The sequence below is a fragment of the Dasypus novemcinctus genome, chromosome 2 (assembly GCF_030445035.2).
Source record: "Dasypus novemcinctus isolate mDasNov1 chromosome 2, mDasNov1.1.hap2, whole genome shotgun sequence".
In the NCBI taxonomy this organism is placed as follows: Eukaryota; Metazoa; Chordata; class Mammalia; order Cingulata; family Dasypodidae; genus Dasypus; species Dasypus novemcinctus.
This window is the reverse complement of record NC_080674.1, coordinates 140,358,682-140,377,351: the sequence shown is the minus strand read 5'-3', so window position 1 is coordinate 140,377,351 and position 18,670 is coordinate 140,358,682. Positions and strand designations below refer to the sequence as shown.

Sequence of the window (18,670 nt, the reverse complement as noted above, 5' to 3'; positions counted from 1 at the left end):
TTCCTGTCTTTGCTCACACCACTTCTGCCACCTGGAATATACTGGTCCTTCTAAATCTTACTCATTTCTCCAGGAAAATCACCTACTTGGTGTGGGAAGTCTTTGCCATCCTGATCAACATCCCAATTACTGGAGCGGGAAGGGTGAGAGGAGTAGGGAGGTCATGAACAGCCATTTAAAAAGAAAACAGCAGCATACAATGCATGTGTGATGGGTAATTTCCATAGTCAACTTGGCTAGGTTATGGTGTCACTGTGGTCAAGCACTGGTCTGCTTGTTATTCTAAGGCTATCTGTAGACAGGATTTACATCTATAATCAGTTGACTGCATAGTCAACAAAAGATGTCCTCCTCAGCAATGTGGGGAGACCGTCACATCAGTTGGAAATCTTAAAAGCCAAAATTGGTTTCATCAAATCAGCTGGAAGTCTTAAAAGCCAGTACTGATGATTTCAGAAGTCAGAAGAACTTCTTCCTCAACTCCAGCACTGGCCCTTGCCACCATTTCCAGCCAATTACCCATGGGAAATTGGGATTAAGGATTCAACAGCTTTACCACAGAACTGCCAGCTTGTGACCAAGGAGTTCAGACTTGCAAGCACCCATGATCACGTGGGCCAATTCCTTCATGTACACATGTACATTTATATGCATATATATGTAGGTCTATATTATGCATGTATAGCCAACCTGTTGGGTAGGTTTCTCTAAAGAACCCTGAATAATACAAAATGTAAAGGCATACAATTAATGTTTAAATGGTTTAATGTTTTTTTCAGTTGTGTGTACATATACCAGATCTCAACGTAAAACTTAATAAACCTTGATGTCTTGAGTTTGCTAGACCTGCACTGTCCCATATGGCAGCCACTAGCCACATGACAGTTTAAATTTAAATTTAAATTTAAAACTCAATTCCTCAGTCACACTGGTCACTTTTCAAGTGCTCAACAGCACAGTATGGCTTATAGTTGTTCTGGACAATACAGATATAGAATATTTCCATCACTATAGAATATTCTAATGGACAAAGCTGCTCTAGACAATATTCTCCTAAAAGTTACTTGTAACATTTTTACTTTTAAATTCTGTATGTCTGCATTCTCAATAGTAATAGAAGTTTTTTATTCCTTAAGAGCCATATAAAATTATGGCTCAGTTCAAATTATTCATCCTTTTTATGGTCTATTCATACACACACCACAAATAGTTTCCAACTTCTTACAAAGCAATCAAATGTCACTAAAGGAATTCAAGTCTCATTACCTAATATAGCAATTAAACCTCACACTAAGCTAACTCCTCCAGTATGGGGCAAGTCCATTTTTCTTAGCCACACACTTACAAAATCAACAATATAATTTTACCACATAATTCTTATATTCTAAAAAAACCTCTATAACAATGAGCCCTCTATTGCACTAAAAGAAACCCTAAGCTTTTCTACTTTACCATATACTTGGTTGATGTGTGATCACATGTTCAGTAAAAAGAGCTCACGCTCTAGAATCAGAGTGTCTGGGTCCTTTCAAATCCCTTCTCTGCCTCTTTCTGGCTGTGTGATCGTAAAAAATTCCTTAACCTCTCCGAAATTCAATCTGCTGTTCTCTAAAATGGGGGAAGTAACATCTACTATCTACTAGCATCTACTATCATAGAGTTGATGTAAAAGAATAAATTTGATAACCCTCTTTTTTCTCGAGTCCAAGCTCTTATTTTAATTTTTTAAAGTCTGAAAAAAATTTACTCAATTATATTTCACACAGTAATATTAGTGAACTTTTGTCATTTAGCCCCCTAGACACTAAGGAAGAAAACCCTGAAAGAAATAACAATAACTTCACAAAAGGCCAGGTGACATACGAAAGTATATAAATCAATTTTTTTGTATTTACAATAAATTCATTTGCTAATACTGTGATAGAAAAAAAATAATGAATCAATCCACATTATGTACGAGAAACAGGCTTTGAAGATGGTCAAACTTCTCATAATAAAAACATACAAGAATTCTTCCCACAGCTAAAGTACTTTTCAACATAATGGCAACCTTGGGTGAAAGTAAAACTTTAAGAGATCAACTATGTTCTAGGATCAAAGAATCAAGAGCATTACCATTAAGCAGCAAAAAAGCTCTTTAGTTTTTCCAGGACTATTTAAATATAGTAGTTACCATGTAGAAAGTTAATTTACTTTGCAAATTAGAAAAAGTAAAACACTAAATATGAAAACTGCATTAGTCAAAAGCATCCCATTAATATTAACATCCCAAAAGGCCATTAACAGAATCAAACAGAGCTTTGTTACAAGTGTACAATGTGTAAAAATTATATAATACATACCTTAACAATCAGACAAATAAATGAGGTAAATTATACAGCCAATTTGCTATATATAAGCACTTAAGAGTTGGATTACCTCTAAGTTTCTGTCTCAAAATATAAAGTAATACAATTAACCTAACATCTGAGACTGCATACTTTGAACACAGTTTCAGATCCCTTTTTCAGATATTAAAGGAGAACGTGAGACAAAATATCATCTATCAATACCAAATAAGTCATCAAGTAATCCCCATTATGATTTTTATATATAATATATATTTTTGCAGAATTTATCAGGCCAGAATCCTCAGATTCAAGGGTAGGACACAGAGCCGAGTGGTTTTAGGAAAACAGTCTATTTACTGGGGGGGGGGACTGGCCCTCACTCCCTGAGGGAGAAGTGCATCTTTTAGTTGATCATCTTGCACTCAGGGTTGAGGAACCTGAGGATCTGTGTATGTTCACCGTCTGCTAGCTGCTCAGGCCCATTTTTTGGTCCAGAACTTCTTCAGGAGGTCCTTGGTCGTCATGTGCTTCCGGGTGAGGTAGCCTCAGTCACCTGCACATCACCGCTGCTGGGCATCGACATCAGGCATTGTTGTCCTGGACAGGCTCTGGGCTCAGGATCCAGTTGCAGCCACTTGGCTGCCAACATCTATGCTGCTCAAGCTTACTGGTGGCTGCCTGCAGCATGGAGGAGGTGCTGTGGCTCTTGACGCCTTCTGCTCCCTCCTGGGGGGCGTTCTTTCTCAAGAAGAGGGCCAAGGTAGCCTGTCAGTGTCACTCTCCTCATCACTGCTGTCATTCCTCTGCTTCTTCTCCTGGGGGGTCGGGACCTTCCCCTCTTCGTCCTCCTTGTCCTCCTCAGGTGCCTTCTCCTCCTTGCTCTCCTCACTCTGTTCCTCAGCACCCTTGGGCCACTCCTCTTGCTGGGTCACTTCGGTCTTGCTCTCCATCTCATCCTGGGAGCTGCTGGAGCCATGAAGCGTGTTATCTATCTGCTGGTCCTCAAAATACCCAGCCACTGCCTTAAAGGCTTCATCATCCAAACCCTTCTTCCCACCACACCCCACCCCACCCCCGCCGCCCCCAGAGTTCTCTATGGGGCATTTCTTACTTTACATCAAAATACATGTCAGGATGTAATCTTCTGTGTACATGAGAACACAGCATGGCCTCCCTTTCTTCTACCCCCTCAAACAGTAGAAATATAGTTAAAGTGAAGGAAAAAAATCAAAATAGACTGGTCAGAATTCTAAATTTCAGACTAATCCATATAAAATCTAAAACAAAAAATAAAATTCACAAAATAGATACACATTGATAAAACTTCCATATTCAGTAGCCTGCTCTAAAATCCAAGTAGATAGAGAGATAGACAGCATAACTTTTCCTAGAGCTTTGGCATCATCCATTTCTCTGGGAACCTTCACATTCACTTTTTTTTTTTTTTAAAGGATGTACTGGGTGAACCCAGGACCTCATACATGCAAAGCAGGCACTCAACAACTGAGTGCTACACCCACTCCTCACATACTCAAAATATTAGAAGAAAAGAATGATAATCTGTAATTCCACAAGTCTCCCTTCCACCCCTATTAGCAATCCTAATGAACCTAGTAAGTCCTAAGAGGGGAAAAAGGCTTTACTTACTTATTAGGAAGTCTCTCTCATCCAATCTGGTCAAGCTCCTTGTCCCACAACTTTCATTCCAGAGCCTTCATATGCCAAGCACTATGCTAGGCATCCTATACTTGGCACTCTCAAAAACCCTAAGAAAAGAATTACCACTGATCCACTTCTACAGATTTAGAATGGATTTCAGTTAACGTGCCCAGAAATATTTAATAAATATTAGAGCCCAGGCTTTAAAATCAGGTCTGTAAAACTACAAATCCCACACTTCATCTTGTACAGCTTACCAAACCTTGCTAAATTCATTCCTACTTCTTTACCTTCACTCAGACTAACACAATGCTTTTCCTCATGAATTCCAATCCTAATTTCTCAAGTCCCACTCCTGACTTTCTTCATCACTCCAATTCCCACTGATGTACTCCCACCCCCAAATTCAGTATTTTGTCTGACTATATAACTCTGCCCATAATTATACTTTTTCTGATTACTACTGCTTTATGTCATTCATATTTCCAATTAGAGTGGTTACATCTCTAGACAGCAAGAATCACAATCTTCAACTTTTCCTATACTCCCGAAAAATCAAAGTCCATGTTGCTAAATTAAGTGTTCACTTTGCTGCTTGACTGATGGAAGAGTACTTCCCCCCCAACCCAAATTACAGGGTGACATTACAGAAGTTCATTCAAATCAAGGTCAAGACTTCTTTGCTCTAAGTCCTAGAAATAATATCCTTTTTCAACAGGGAATAATATTGTTCTCCCTTTCCTGAGTAAGAGAAACTACTGACCAAGTATTTATGTGCATGCGGATAGGATATGTACAGGTGCAATCAGCTTAAGTCCTTAAAAGGTACCGTTTTATATGTTTATATTTGTGTTTAGAACCACTTTCAGGATATCAGAACAGCTATTGCATTATTAATTCACTTTCCTAATATATTTTTTAAATGAGCTCTTTAGGGAACCCACAATAGTATTTAGGCTATCAAAAGCTGCAGGACTACCATGGATGGGTAGGACATTAATGACAATATCTTTCACTTATTGCCTTAGCCCTGAACTTCAAATATCAAAAGGAGTTGGTATTAAACAGACCAAGCAACTCATACTTTTGAGAATTTGCAGTTCCTAAAACACAGCAAATTCCAAAATCAATAAACTCCGAACATTAAAATAAACACTCAAACAAGTTGAACCTAAAAGCAAACTTCCATAAATCTTGTTTTACTGTCTAATATATATAACTCATTAATGAAGAATGTTAATAAAAATTTAAAAATTACTATTTCAGCAAATATTTAGGTAGTATTTATTAAATGCCAGGCATTATTTATATATTTTTAACTCATAATCCTCACAACCACCAACATAGTAGAGAAATCATTTATGATCCTCATGTAAATCAATCCCTTAAATTTTTGTAAAGTATTCTGGCAATATGCACTGAACTTTTACGCATGTATACCCTTTTACCTTAGCAATTCCACTTCTGCAAATCTATACTGAAAAAACAAAAGCATCAACATGAAAACATAAGTTTATAGAGCTCCTTGTTGAAGCATGGTTTGTTAGAGTGAAAAATGAGAAATAACCTGAGCCATTATATGGAATATTATACATTTAAGAATGAAGTGGATTCATATTTGACTCTGAAAGACGTCTAAAATATATTAAATGAAAAAAGGTGACGAAATATATTACGATCCTATTTGTTTAAACACATAAAAACGCCATGTGTATACTGATAGAAGTCAAGGGAAAAAGTAAAGAAGGATACTTAGCAAACAGCAGTTAATCAGAGGGAGAAGAAACAATTTTACATTAGCACTCTGGTGGTTTTACTATTGCCACGAACAAGAATTTTGTTAAATTAATTAAGAAAAAAAATTTTTTGATTAATAGCTAGGAAACACAATTTGTAACCTAATGATATAAAGTTCCTATAGATTACTTCTTTTGATTTTTTTAAATAAGAGGCTGCATTTTAGTTCTTAAGTGAGTCTAAGAAACTACTTTTCATAACTTCTGCACTTCAACATATGGGAGGGAAGCAAAATGTGGTATAAGCAGCTGAAGCTTTAGTTAACAATCAACTTTCCTTTGATTCCAAAAGATCCAAGTTATCCTTCTTCTCTACTTAGTGCTAAATAATGTGTGAAGACATTTAGTTCACAGAGAAATACTTTTCTTGAACAACTAAGGTATGAGTTAGCCAGAAATCAGTTACCTACAAACTATACATACATATATCTTTTGCTATTCAGTTCTTCAAATTCCTATCTTTGTTTTATTACTAAATTTATGAGAATGATAAACAACTCATCCACAGAATTATATTCCTAAGTAACTCACCTCTAGCTATAAATTATTCATGTTGGAAATTATGGCCCAATTAACTTTTGTAATGTTGGTAGTCCAATAACCTTTCCACCCCAGAGAAGCTTTAAGGTTGTACCCTATTATAATCCAATTAAATACAAAAAGAACCTTTTCATCTTATTCCAAAGCCTATGGTCAAAAACTGTTCACACCGCAGTTTAGAACTCCAAAATTACTTCAGTCACCCACTTTTATCTCCCATGTTACCATACCAGTGGAGACCAGTATCAACTCCCACATGGACTACTGCATTAGCTTCCCAAAACTCCCCCTGCTTCTTCTCTTGCCCTTCTCAAATAAATCCACTGTCCACATAAAAGCCAGTTATTTTTAAAATTTTAACTAGGATCACTTTCCTCTGCACCTAGGTAAAAATCCTTAATGTGACCTAAGGCTTTTTAGTCCACCCTGCATCTCCTAATTCATCTCACATCATTCTTAAAGTGGCTCAAGAGTAGCTATAATCCTCTAAGTCTGTCACCTGTGCCAAATTCTTATTGCCTCAGGTCTTCTGCTGTTCCTGCTGCCTGAAAGAGCTCCTTCCTCAAACCCACTACCTCCATGGTAAACTCCTACTCATTCTCCAGGTCTCTTTGTCTCAGTTCAAATGCTACTTCCTAAAGAGTACTTTCCGTCTCCATTCAATATTCAATTTAAATTAGGTCACCCGGTTACAGTTTTCTATTATTTTTTTTTTAAGATTATTATTTTTGTTTCTCTCCCCTTCCCCCAGTTGTCTGCTGTGTCCATTCACTGTGTGTTCTTCTGTGACCGCTTCTGTCCTTATCAGCTGCACCAGGAATCTTTCTTTCTTTCTTGTTTTTTTTTAAAGATTCACTTTTATTTATTTCTCTCCCCTCCCCCCCAGTTGTCTGTTCTCTATGTTCATTTGCTGCATGTTCTTGTTTTTGTCCGCGGCACAGGAATCTGTGTTTATGTTGCATCATCTTGTTGCATCAACTCTCCCTGTGTGCGGTGCCACTCCTGGGCAGGCTGCACTTTCTTTTGCACTGGGCGGCTCTTCTTACGGGGCGCACTCCTTGTGCGTGGGGCTCCCCTACGCGGGGGACATCCCTGCTTGGCAGGGCACTCCTTGCACTCCATCAACGCTGCGCGTGGGCCAGCTCCACACAGGTCAAGAAGGCCCGGGGATTGAAAGCGGACCTCCCCTGTGGTAGACGGACGCCCTAACCACTGGGCCAAGTCCGTTTCCCCTGTGTTTCTTTTTGTTGCGTCATCTTGTTGTGTCAGCTCTCCGTGTGTGCAGCGCCATTCCTGGGCAGGCTGCACTTTCTTTCACGCTGGGCAGCTCTCCTTCCGGGGCGCACTCCTTGCACGTGGGACTCCCCTATGCGAGGGTACCCCTGCATGGCAGGTCCCTCCTTGCGCGCATCAGCACCGTGCATGGGCCAGCTCCACATGGGTCAAGGAGGCCCGGGGTTTGAACCGCGGACCTCCCATGTGGTAGGTAGATGCCCTATCCATTGGGCCAAGTTCACTTCCCACGGTCTTCTATTATTACATACTTTTCTATCCTGGCCCTTATCAGTTTATACTTACAGGTTTGTTTACCATTTGGTATTTCCACAGGCCACATCCATTGCACCTCAAAAACTGAATTGATATCCTGTTACACACCCACCAATTTGTAACAAGGTACTTCCACCAGAGCCAACCCTCTACAACATGCATCTTATTTCCATGCTCACATTGAAACAAACCTACATCACAAAATGTTTGTGTGCTTCTTTGTAAGATCCAAATCCATTCTTCCACAACCACTACAAATATCTTTCTGCTTCCATTCTCTACCTAACCCAAGACTCCAACACAGAATCTAAGCTAATGAAAAACGGTTCCAAAATTACCTGAACATATGGCCTTCCTGTAAGTTCCAAGGGAATAAAAAGGAAAATATAGGGAAATTGTGTAAGTAAAATTGAAGTATTTAAACAGTATTTCCTTTTTATCACAATTATATGGTGTTTCTGGTCACCCATCGCTTCAACTCTGAGGCAAATTTAAAAGTCATCTGGGCAAATTAAATTCTTTTTCTGACACAACTCTTTCAGTTCCAAGTAATAAAATTAATGTTAAAACTATGGTTGTAGCTGCTGTCTGTCTAAAAGAAAAATAGGATCATTAATCCACTGATTTACTCCTGACAGTACATAGTGTCATTATTCTTGAGCTTGTAAAGATAATCTCAAAGAGCACACTACAATTAGAAAACAAAAGAGTATAGTGTCAAGCTTACCCAAATTAACTACAATCATTTGTTTTCAGGAACTCTAAGCCCAAAACTAAGAGCTTAGAAAACCAAACATATATCAGAAAATTGAGGCTTTCAAATAAATGACAGTCCTCTCCCCATTTCCCTCCTCTCAAATGACATATACCTCTTTTCATGTGCAACCAGTAGAGATTTCCTTTACTCCTAGCTTTTCTAGGATGCCAGTTTGGACTTTTCAACAAGTACCTGAAAAACTTCTTCAGTGTACAATACTTTTCCCTGGAAATACAATCTAGAACATAACACCAATTGTTGTTGTTGTTTTTTAAAAAAAAAAAGCTATAACTCACGGTGAGGAAGACCATAATGACTATTAATAGGTACCAGTTTTCTTTCAGGAGTGATAAAAATATTCTACAATTAACTGTGGTAATGGTTGCACAATTTTGTGAGTATACTAAAAAAGTGCAGTGTATACTTTAAGTGTATGAACTCTATAGTATGCGAATTACATCTCCATAAACTATTAGTTTTATGAAATATATACACGAAATCAAAAAGGGGCCATCAACTACAGCATTGTAGTTCTGGGATTAATTTTCAGGGGAAGCACCTGGGTTAGGTCTAAAAAGAGGGGTAAAAATTTGACAAGAGAAAGGGGAAATATTTTGAGTATTCTGGTAGCAAAGATCAAACCCGTTCAGAGCTGTTTAGTTTGGCTACCGATCTTCCTAATAAATATAAAAAATGTTCAGGGTGAAAATAATGGGCTTTAGACTAGGGAACCTTCAAAGCCACACTGAGAACCTGATAATTAAGAAGAAACTTGAAAGACTTTCAGCAGTAAGACAATGGACTAAAAGGCATCAGTGTATATTCAAAGGGCAGACCTTATTCTAACCAAAGAAAAACCTGTGAGTCATAGGTTTTAAGAACTATGTCTACACTGGTCGCATAACTTACTATAGGTTCTAGAAGTCAAGCGAGCCCTGAGTCATTCATTAACAATTTCGGGCAACACCCTGGTTGGTATGTATTACCTTGAAAGTGGAACGCTTTTAAGGGTCTGATGAGCAAAGAATGACCCAACGTTGTTCAATATTTTGGAACCATGTGGAAAACCAAAGTTAATGCAAAGGGATAAAGGGGCATTTTTGCTTTCTGATACTTCCTCGTGCACCCCACTCTCGAGATTCTGGTCCATCCGCAGCTAGCCTCAGGTGCTCCGACTCCCTCTCTTCCGGGAGCCGACCCGCCCCCACTCACGTGGGACTCTGACCGCTTCACGAGCTCGCGGGCCGGCAGCGGCCAAAACCCATTCAATTAACCTAACTTTTATTAAAGGCCTCCTATGTGCGGGACTCCGAATTCCATGTTGGTCTCAAGAGACGTCAGTACCCCCTGGGCCTGGTCCCTGCCCCCTAGATTTTTTTAAATATCCATTTGTCCTACACCCGCGGCCTGCCTTCCCTGCAGCTCCTACCCATGCCCTTCGCTGGTCGGAGTCCCCGCTCACCGCCTTCCGTCAGCCCGCCGGTCACGGTGAATGACCTCCCTCCTAGCGCAGACTCACATCCCGGCACCTGGTAGGGGCCCCCGGGTCGGGACGAAGGTAACTCGACCCGCGTTCCCAAGCCACGAGGGTCGCAGACCAGAGCGAGCGCCACCGCCTTGGCCCCCACCCCCACCCCCCCGCCCCGTGCACGCGGCCGGCCCGACCCACACTCACGGCGTGCACCGGTCACTATACTCATTTGCGATCGTCTCAATGCCACCAGCGCGGGCCACAGCGACGTAGCAGCTCTGAAACCCCAGGTCTATGCCCACCACCGACATGGCGCCGGCTACTGCTCGGGCTCGGGCCCGGGTCCGGCCGGCAAGACAGGACACGGACCCCGCGGGGCTGAGACGCGGAAAGCGGACCGCGTGGAACTGGGAATCGGGAGTGATGGAGTACTGCGAGCGCCCACGTCCTTGGCAGAGGGGCCGCAGCCTAGAGTAGTGCTCAGCCCGGCTCCGGCTCAGCGGCTGCAGAAGGAGCGCCGGTAGCGGGGGCGGAGAAGATCTCGAAAGATCTCGTTGCGACGAGAGCAAAGCTGCGGCGCGAGAACTGCGAAGGAAAGTAATGTTATCGCGAGATTCTGGCTAACACGCTGTTCCTCCTGAGGTCCCTCCCCTAGCTAGGTCAGAAAACTATGGCGCGAGAACCTGGGAAAGGACCGAAAGACTTGAAGGTTGAGAGGCGGAGCCGCCCAAGTGAGCCTGCGCAAAGAACTTGTCGCAGCGGCTTTCCACCGCTGCTGAGAGTTCTGGAGCGTCTCCCATCAAGACGGAAGTCGAGAGCCGGCTTGAGGGAAAATGCTGGGGAAACGCCGTTCGCCAGTTTCCGCCATTTTGCTTTTTATTTAAGAAACTGCCAGTGGTGTGATCTTTTGCACCGGCTCTTCTGCTGGGCCCCAGAAATTGGAGACGACCTCCAGTTTTAATCTCGCAGGGCTCCCCTCGGGGTGGGCTGGCCCGTAGGGAGAAGGCCGCTTACTGGGACGCCGTCCTGAATCGGGCTCCGTGAAAGTCAAATACAGCACCCTTTCTAGCGGAGGGGAGACATCCACTCCCAATCCCACTGACTTTTTTTCTTAAAACCTTGTCGCACCGTTCTCTAATCCACTCATGTCTTTAAGTCAAACTGAGGGACCCACAGGACTTAAGCCTTTCGGAGGACCGTTCAAAAAACCAGTTAGTAGCAGGTTTACGTGAAGCTAACAACTCAAGCTTCAGGGCCCCTCACTTGCATGGGCCCCTGGGGGTCCAGGAAGTTGCGGAGTGTGCCAGGTGAGAGGGAAGAGGAAAACAGCAATCCGAAAGCAATCGTGTGTAAGCATTTCTGATAAACTGTCTAAAGGAATCTCGGAAGTAGGGGATCGGAATCTCCAAGTCTAATCAGTTGTGATTTATTGTTCTAAATACTCACTGTAAGAGCTTCAGTTCTGCAAAACCTGTTTCTGTCTTGCAACCAAGACAAGTACTAGGTGCTACCTCAAGGTTAAAAGCAGTAGAAGAGGAGACGACAAGGAAAAGCCTGGGGGGGCGGTGCTGAGAGGTTGACCTTGTCCCTCCTCCTCTATCTCCTACCCACACTTGTGGCAGTAACAGCAAAGACAAGTGTTACCTTAACTATGACAAAAAGTCCTGTCTGCCTCTGTCTGACTTACTACGCACTGAACAAACAAAACCCAAGCTACCGTAGGTTGAAGTGTCCAGTCTACCTAAAAACCACCATATCTGGGTAGCTGTCTCTGCTTTACTCCTCTTGGGAGGCCTGCCCCAGCTTTTAGGTCAACTGGCAACAAGTACATCCTTCACTTTTTACGTCTCAACTCCCTACCTCACATGCCTTGTTTGCCTTAGCACAGTGTTCTGTTTAAATACCAGCAGCCCTACCACTCTTAAATGATTTGTACTTTTCAAAGTAAAACATTACTAACATCAGTTGCAGACAGTATTCATCCTGCTATAAATAGTTGCCTGAATCATCAAACTTAGAGCTCAAGAGGCTGTTCTGGGATATTTAAATAATTGAAGTAAAAAAAAAAAAACAGTTATTTCAGAATTATGAAATATCCAAGAATTACAATTGTGAAGCAATACATTTGCCAGAATATTCAACATTGTAGGCCTCCTGGTTGGAGCACAAGTTCTTTGCATTCAGCAAAGTATTTTAGAACTTTCTCTTAATACAATGATAAATTTTAGTTCTAAGCAATCTAGAAGGTTTTTGGTTTTTTGTTGTTTTTTTGTTTTAAATTTAAAGTGTTCATAGGCTGCCCGCCAGGAGACAAAAGGTTCTCAGTCATTTGGGAATTCATAATTCTCCCTGCCAAGTGTCCCGTGGACTCCTCTCCCACACTCTGGAGCAATTTCTATAATTCTTTGCTTCACATGGATGCTACAGGCCCAAGTAATGATGCTTTTCTGGCCTCTCTGATCTCACTGCAAGTGAACCCATGCCCTTGCTCAAACTAGCAGCCCTTTTTTATATCCTAAAACTCTTAAGATCTCAGTTATAATGGTAGTTACACACTTCTTTAGCTCCTTCATGTGCCAATTACTGTGCTAAGTGATTTGGATATCATAATACATTTATTACTTATGGCTGGCCCATTCAGTAAGTGCTATTTTATCATTTTATGGATGAGGAAACAGACCTAATGAGCTTAAGCAACTTACTTCTTCAAGGTCATACAGCTTTTTGAACTCTAACTCCAACACTGGTCTGCTATGACTCTACTGCTTTCTTCCAACTCATGTTCTTTGTAAAGGCTTATTAAATATAGGAAACACAAAAAAGATTTAAAAATCAGCTGGAATCACTATTTTGTTTAAAGATTTATTTTTTATTTATTTCTCTCCCCTTCCCCCTCCCCACATTGTCTGCTTTCTGTGTCCACTCACTGTGTGTTCTTCTGTGTCCACTTGTATTCTTGTCAGCGGCATAGGGAATCTGTGTCTCTCTGTGTTGTGTCATCTTGCTGCATCAGATCCCCGTGTGTGTGGTGCCACTCCTGGGCAGGCTGCGCTTTTTTTTTTTTTTTTTCCGCATGGGGCAGCTCTCTTGCAGGGCACTCTCCTGCATGTGGGGCTCCCCTATGCAGGGGACACCCCTGCGTGGCAAGGCACTCCTTGCACGCATCAGCACTGAGCATGGGCCAGCTCACCACATGGGTCAGGAAGCCCTGGGTTTGAACCCTGGACCTCCCATATGGTAGGCAGACACTTCATCAGTTGAGCCAAATCCACTTACCGAATCATTCACTACTGACATTTTGGAATACATCCTTCCGCTCCCGTATTTTTTGTTATGTATGAGCATTGAATTTGTGTGTTTTTTAACATTACATAAAGCCAACATTTCCAAAACTGTGTTCCATAGGACAGTATTCCAGGAGATAGTAATAGTTCATATTACCATTTTAAAGGCCCTGAGGAGTCCTGTAGAAAACTTTAATAACTCTGTATATCAATAATACAACTATAAATACAAATAAAAGCAATACTGAGATAAGAAAACAGTAGAAACACAATTTAGTATCTTGCTTTTATCAAGCAAACATTTTTCTAACTGTAATGCTCTTCTGATTAAAAAAAAAACCTGCCATCACAGTTCATTCCTCCACCCCCACGCCACCTCCATGGCTCCCTCATCTGTTTGCTCCTCTTCTTTAGGAGGGCACCAGGAACCAAACCCAGGACCTCCCATGTTGGAAGCTGGTGCCCAACTGCCTGAGCCACATCTGTTCCCCACAGTTCACTTTTTTTTTTCACAATTCACTTTTAATAACAAATTGATGCATCTCTGACAGACCTAAAGCAGTTAATGTCTGCTGCTAAGGTTTCCACTACAGATGCATGAAAAAGAAGTTTCTCACATTTTCTGTCTGTCTCATTGTAGCAGCCAAAATTGAATGAGGGAATACAGGGAATTCTAAAAACATGGGGAAGGGGAAACTATAATCATTGCAATTCAAATATAAACTTAAAAACAGCAAATAACCTTTTTACTCCAAAACAACAAATGGGCTGAAATCCCATTTGTTGTCCATTCAAACTGTCTGCTTACATAGTAGCACTACAATTTCATCTAATTCTGAGATCCTTTCCCAAAGCCAATTTTTTGCCCTTATTTGGCCTGATTACATTTATGCATATGGCCTGCAGCATCAGGCCTTTCCCTCTATATAATTCTAAAACACCAGATGAACTTTGCACAGATTTCTCCAGACCACACAAGCTGGTATGTCCATGAAAATTAACCCCTTATCTAGGCCCCCGTGATCACTACTTTTCCTGACCTGACACACAGCCTCCTTATCCACCCTTTCCACCCTGTCCTCAGCCAGCCCCAGACTCGGCCTTCTTCCACCTCAAGCAGCTGACATTTCAACTCCACTCCAATGTCTTGCTTGCTGATCTGGTCTGCTGACAGCAGAAACATGACTGACCTGCTAAGCCCAGCTCTGATCTGGCTTGTCCTGTTCCCAAGTGTGAAAGGATCTCCCAAGAGCAATCCTGCTCTGGTAGCAGCTGCCACCTAGTTTTTTGAACTGAAAAACCTTCTTTACCATTTTTCCTTTTAACTATCAAATTCATCAGGACTCTCTATATCCTGTGCTGGTTTTCCTTAAGCTGAAGTGCAGTTCCTTTGTCTCAGAACAGAATGTTCTTTGCTTCCTGCTATAAGATATTAAAGACTGATTTTAAAGAGCCCTGGGGCCCTTGGTAATAACTCACTTTTTAGGTTTCCTAATTAAAGAGGAATCTGGTTTGACTATTGTAATTTGGTAGAGGATTAGTGTTACTATGAACAGCCTCAAGTTCATGTGGCATTCTGCCCATACATTGCTTCACAACTGAAGGAGGAACATGTATTTCTTGTTGACGTGTAATTAATGTTCAAAAGCAATGTGAGTTCGGAATCTAAATATATCACAAATGATTAAAGCTTGACACTTGAATACCAGCAGTTCAAGCCCGAACTCAGAAAAGGATAACTAACAACATGTTTTCCTGGGAATGGCACAGGAATCCCACTCCCTGGGGAAAAAGGCAGAAGCAGCAGGCTGAAACAAGTAAGACCAGTTGAGCTCACTGGAAGCAGCAGGAAGTCTTGTCTAAACAAGGCAGAGGCCAACCATTTTCCTAAACAAAGACTTGGCATCATCCACAAAGAGCTTACATTCTAGATATATTGTAAAGCAAAAAGTATCAAAAATTTGTGTAGCTCTTGAAATGCTTTGAAAGAAAGAGCTACTCAGCAGAGAATAAAAATGTGGTTAACAAAATATTTTTCTTCAAAACTGGGTGAATGGCCCTTTACAGATACTGTTTAGTCTATTTTCTGACATTTCCACCAAAGGCAAAATTTTATGGTTGAAGGAAGAGCAGTGATCCTAAAGATTGCAGCTGAATATCCTCACTGGGTTCCCCAGCCTGAGCCAATAAGCAGAGCTTGAGATATCTTTGTTTATTCCAATACCACTAGCACACATTATAAGTAGTCAGGAAGGAGTAACACGTCCATCTTTAGCCTGCCTATCTTACCCCTGGAATAAGAAGATAGGCACTAAAAGCTCTCCAGCAGTTTAGAAGTTAGATACTTGAAATGCCTCCATCAGGGTTTCTCTCAAATGTCTTAGGGATTCTTCTCTAAAAGTAAAATCATTTTTCAAAGTAAGGGAAACACAGTGACAATTTGGCATTTTCATGTGAAAGGACGTTGATGAATAAGCATAAGATATAATCATAAGGGCAAGAAGAAAGGCTGCAGTGGGAAGGGAAGGGAACAAAAGCAAACCTCACCTGGGAAGTAGATGTGGTTCAGGTGACTGAGATCCTGCCTACCACTTGGGAGGTCACTGGTTCAGATCGGTGCCTCCTAAAGAAGACAGTAAGCTGGCATAAAGGGCAGGTGCTGCAAGCTGACACAACAAGAGGTACAAGAAGATAAAATATAATGAGAGAAACAAAAAAAGCAGGAAGCAGAAGTTCTCGTTATCTCCTAAAGAAGACAGTAGGCTGGCGCACAAGCTGACACAACAAGAGGTGGGGAGGAAAAATAGAATGAGAGAACAAAGCAGGGAGCAGAGGTAGCTCAAGCAGTTAGGCACCTCCCTTCCACATTAGAGATCCCACGTTCGGCTCCCAGTGCCTCCTAAATAAACAAGTAACAGACACAGCAAGTGCAAACAACAAGGGGATGGCAAGAAATAAAATAAATCTTTAAATTAGCAAACCTGGGAAGCGGACTTGGCCCAGTGGTTAGGGCGTCCATCTACCACATGTGAGGTCCACAGTTCAAACCCTGGGCCTCCTTGACCCATGTGGGGCTGGCCCATGCGCAGTGCTGATGCACCTAAGGAGTGCCCTGCCACACAGGGGTGTCCCCCACATAGGGGAGCCCCACGTGCAAGGAGTGTGCCCCGTAAGGAGAGCCACCCAGCACAAAAGAAAGTGCAGCCTGCCCAAGAATGACACCACACACATGGAGAGCTGACACAACAAGATGACGCAACAAAAAGAAACACAGATTCCTGGTGCCACTGATAAGGATAGAAACGGTCACAGAAAAACACACAGCAAATAGACACAGAAAGCAGACAACTGGGGGTGGGGGTAAGGGGAGAGAAATAAATAAATAAATAAACAAATCTTAAAAAAAAATTAGCAAACCTCACCTACTTTACAACTTGCCTGAAGGGGCTTATTACACTTTATACAATCCAGTTAGGCAAGGCTTGCTTTGGGGATGAGTTCTGAACATAATTTAGCATCAATAACAAAAACCTCTTTAAAGAAATAGAAAATTACATGGCAGCATATCGATCCTCTCTGGAGATCCCACTGTACTACATCGAGATACTATGCTTTGGGAAGCAGATGTGGCGCGAGTAATAGAGCTTTCACCTACCATATGTGAGGACTTGAGTTCGATCTCTGGAGCCTCCTGGTGAAAAAGAAGAAAAGAAAGTGTGCCCACGTGGCAAGCCAGTGCCCGCGTGAGTGCCTGTACAAGTGCCCATGTGGTAAGCCAGTGTCCCGCGCAAGTGAGTCACACAGCAAGATGATGACACATCAAAAGAGAGACAAGGGGAGAGTCAAGGTGAAGCACAGCAGAAACCAGGAAGTCAGGTGGCGCAATTGACAAGGAACCTCTTTCGCCATCAGCGGTCTCCAGGATCAAATCCCAGTGAATCCTAGAGGAGAGAAAATGAGAAGAGAAGATAACACAGACAGCAAAAAGAACAGGGTAGGAGGAGGGGAAGGGGGAAAATAAATCTTTAAAAAAAAAAAAAGATACTATACTTTGGGAAGCAGAAGTGATTGGGCTTCTGTCTCCCATATAAGAGGTCTGGAGTTCGATTCCCAGGGCCTCCTGGTGAAAGTAAGGTGGCCCGCGCAGTGTGCTGGCCCGTGCAGGAGTCAGGAGTGCTGGCCCGCACAGAGTGTGCTAGACTGCGTGGAGAGCTGACACAACACGATGACACAATAAAAAGAGACACGGGAGAGACAATAAGAGACACAGCAGACCAGGGAGCTGAGGTGGCACAAAAGGTTGAGCACCTCTCTCCTACTCCAGAACGTCCCAGGATCCGTTCCCCATGCCGCCTAAGGAGAAGACCAGCAGATACAGAAGAACACAGAGAATGGACACAGAAAGTATACAGCAAGCCCCAAAACAATGAGGGGGGAAGGAGAAAGAAAGAAAGAAATCTTTCCATTTTTTTACCTTTTTTTAAAAAGATACATAGATCACACAAAAAAAATCTTTTTAGAAAGATACTATGCTTTAATTTGAAACCACTAGGAAAAGCTGAGATGGAACCAAAAATGGTCAGACTCTCAGTACCATGGCCCAACCATAGAAAACAAGATGTCTGACCCAACCATCTTTCTTTCAGATGCATCATTACTCTTCATTTCTTTGGGTCTAGTCTGGTCAGGCATTAGCTCAGTGTTCAGCAGTCCATGGAGTAACATAAGGGACTCTGAATGCAAAATTACAAGCCAAATTGAAAAGGGACTGAATAGTGGGTTTGTAGGTATACAGACACATGTAACACAGGGAGAGAGAATTTCTGTGGGAAATTCCCCCTGGGGAAAAGAGAGAGCAAATTTAGAAGATCAGACAAGGAAGGGAAGGAGCAGAAAACAGTGAAGGTCAGTGTGCTGCTGGCTGGTTTTGGAAGGCTGCTCATTTTGCTTCTACCTGGCAGTTAAAACCCTAGAAAACTCCAGTCTTGAAATTCCAGGAATGGTTAAGCTGGAGCTTTGATCTCCCTCATCAGAGAACTATGGACTGGGAGGCCTGGAGAGGCCCTCTGAGGACTCCTATACTGGGCACCTGTCATACAGGGGATATTAACACAGAGGCCCTTCAGTATTGACTGGAGGAGCAGGAACAAGTAACAAAGGAAACATTATAACCATATCCAGGCATGTATGAAATTTTTGAGTGCAGGTTTCTATTACTTCCAGCCAAATATCTTAATTAACAAACTTTTTCTATAGACCAGATTTCTGTTTTTCCATGTGCTGTC

The 18,670-nt window shown here is 42.0% G+C and overlaps 1 protein-coding gene and 1 non-coding gene across 6 annotated transcripts in view; one reads left to right on the top strand and one right to left on the bottom strand.

The window, feature by feature from the left end:
• The window catches only part of HSPA4 (heat shock protein family A (Hsp70) member 4), a 57,753-nt gene extending 46,561 nt beyond the window's left edge, over nucleotides 1-11,192 (bottom strand). For 2 of the 5 annotated variants that reach the window (XM_071210005.1, XM_071210008.1), the window contains exon 1: nucleotides 10,306-10,644. Coding sequence is in view for 2 of the 5 variants with exons in the window: in XM_004456482.5 (XP_004456539.1) it covers nucleotides 10,306-10,412 (107 nt within the window). In the remaining 3 variants the exon portion in view is untranslated. Of the gene's footprint in view, nucleotides 1-10,092; nucleotides 10,276-10,305 lie in introns of those variants that run through there. The other 3 variants (XM_004456482.5, XM_004456481.4, XM_071210007.1) reach the window with 3 other exon arrangements.
• Nucleotides 11,193-13,921: 2,729 nt separating this feature from the next.
• LOC111763683 (small nucleolar RNA SNORA31) lies at nucleotides 13,922-14,054 on the top strand. Its single transcript, XR_002796510.1, has one exon. It is a non-coding gene; the product is annotated as a small nucleolar RNA SNORA31 (small nucleolar RNA).
• The last annotated feature ends 4,616 nt before the right edge of the window (nucleotides 14,055-18,670 follow it).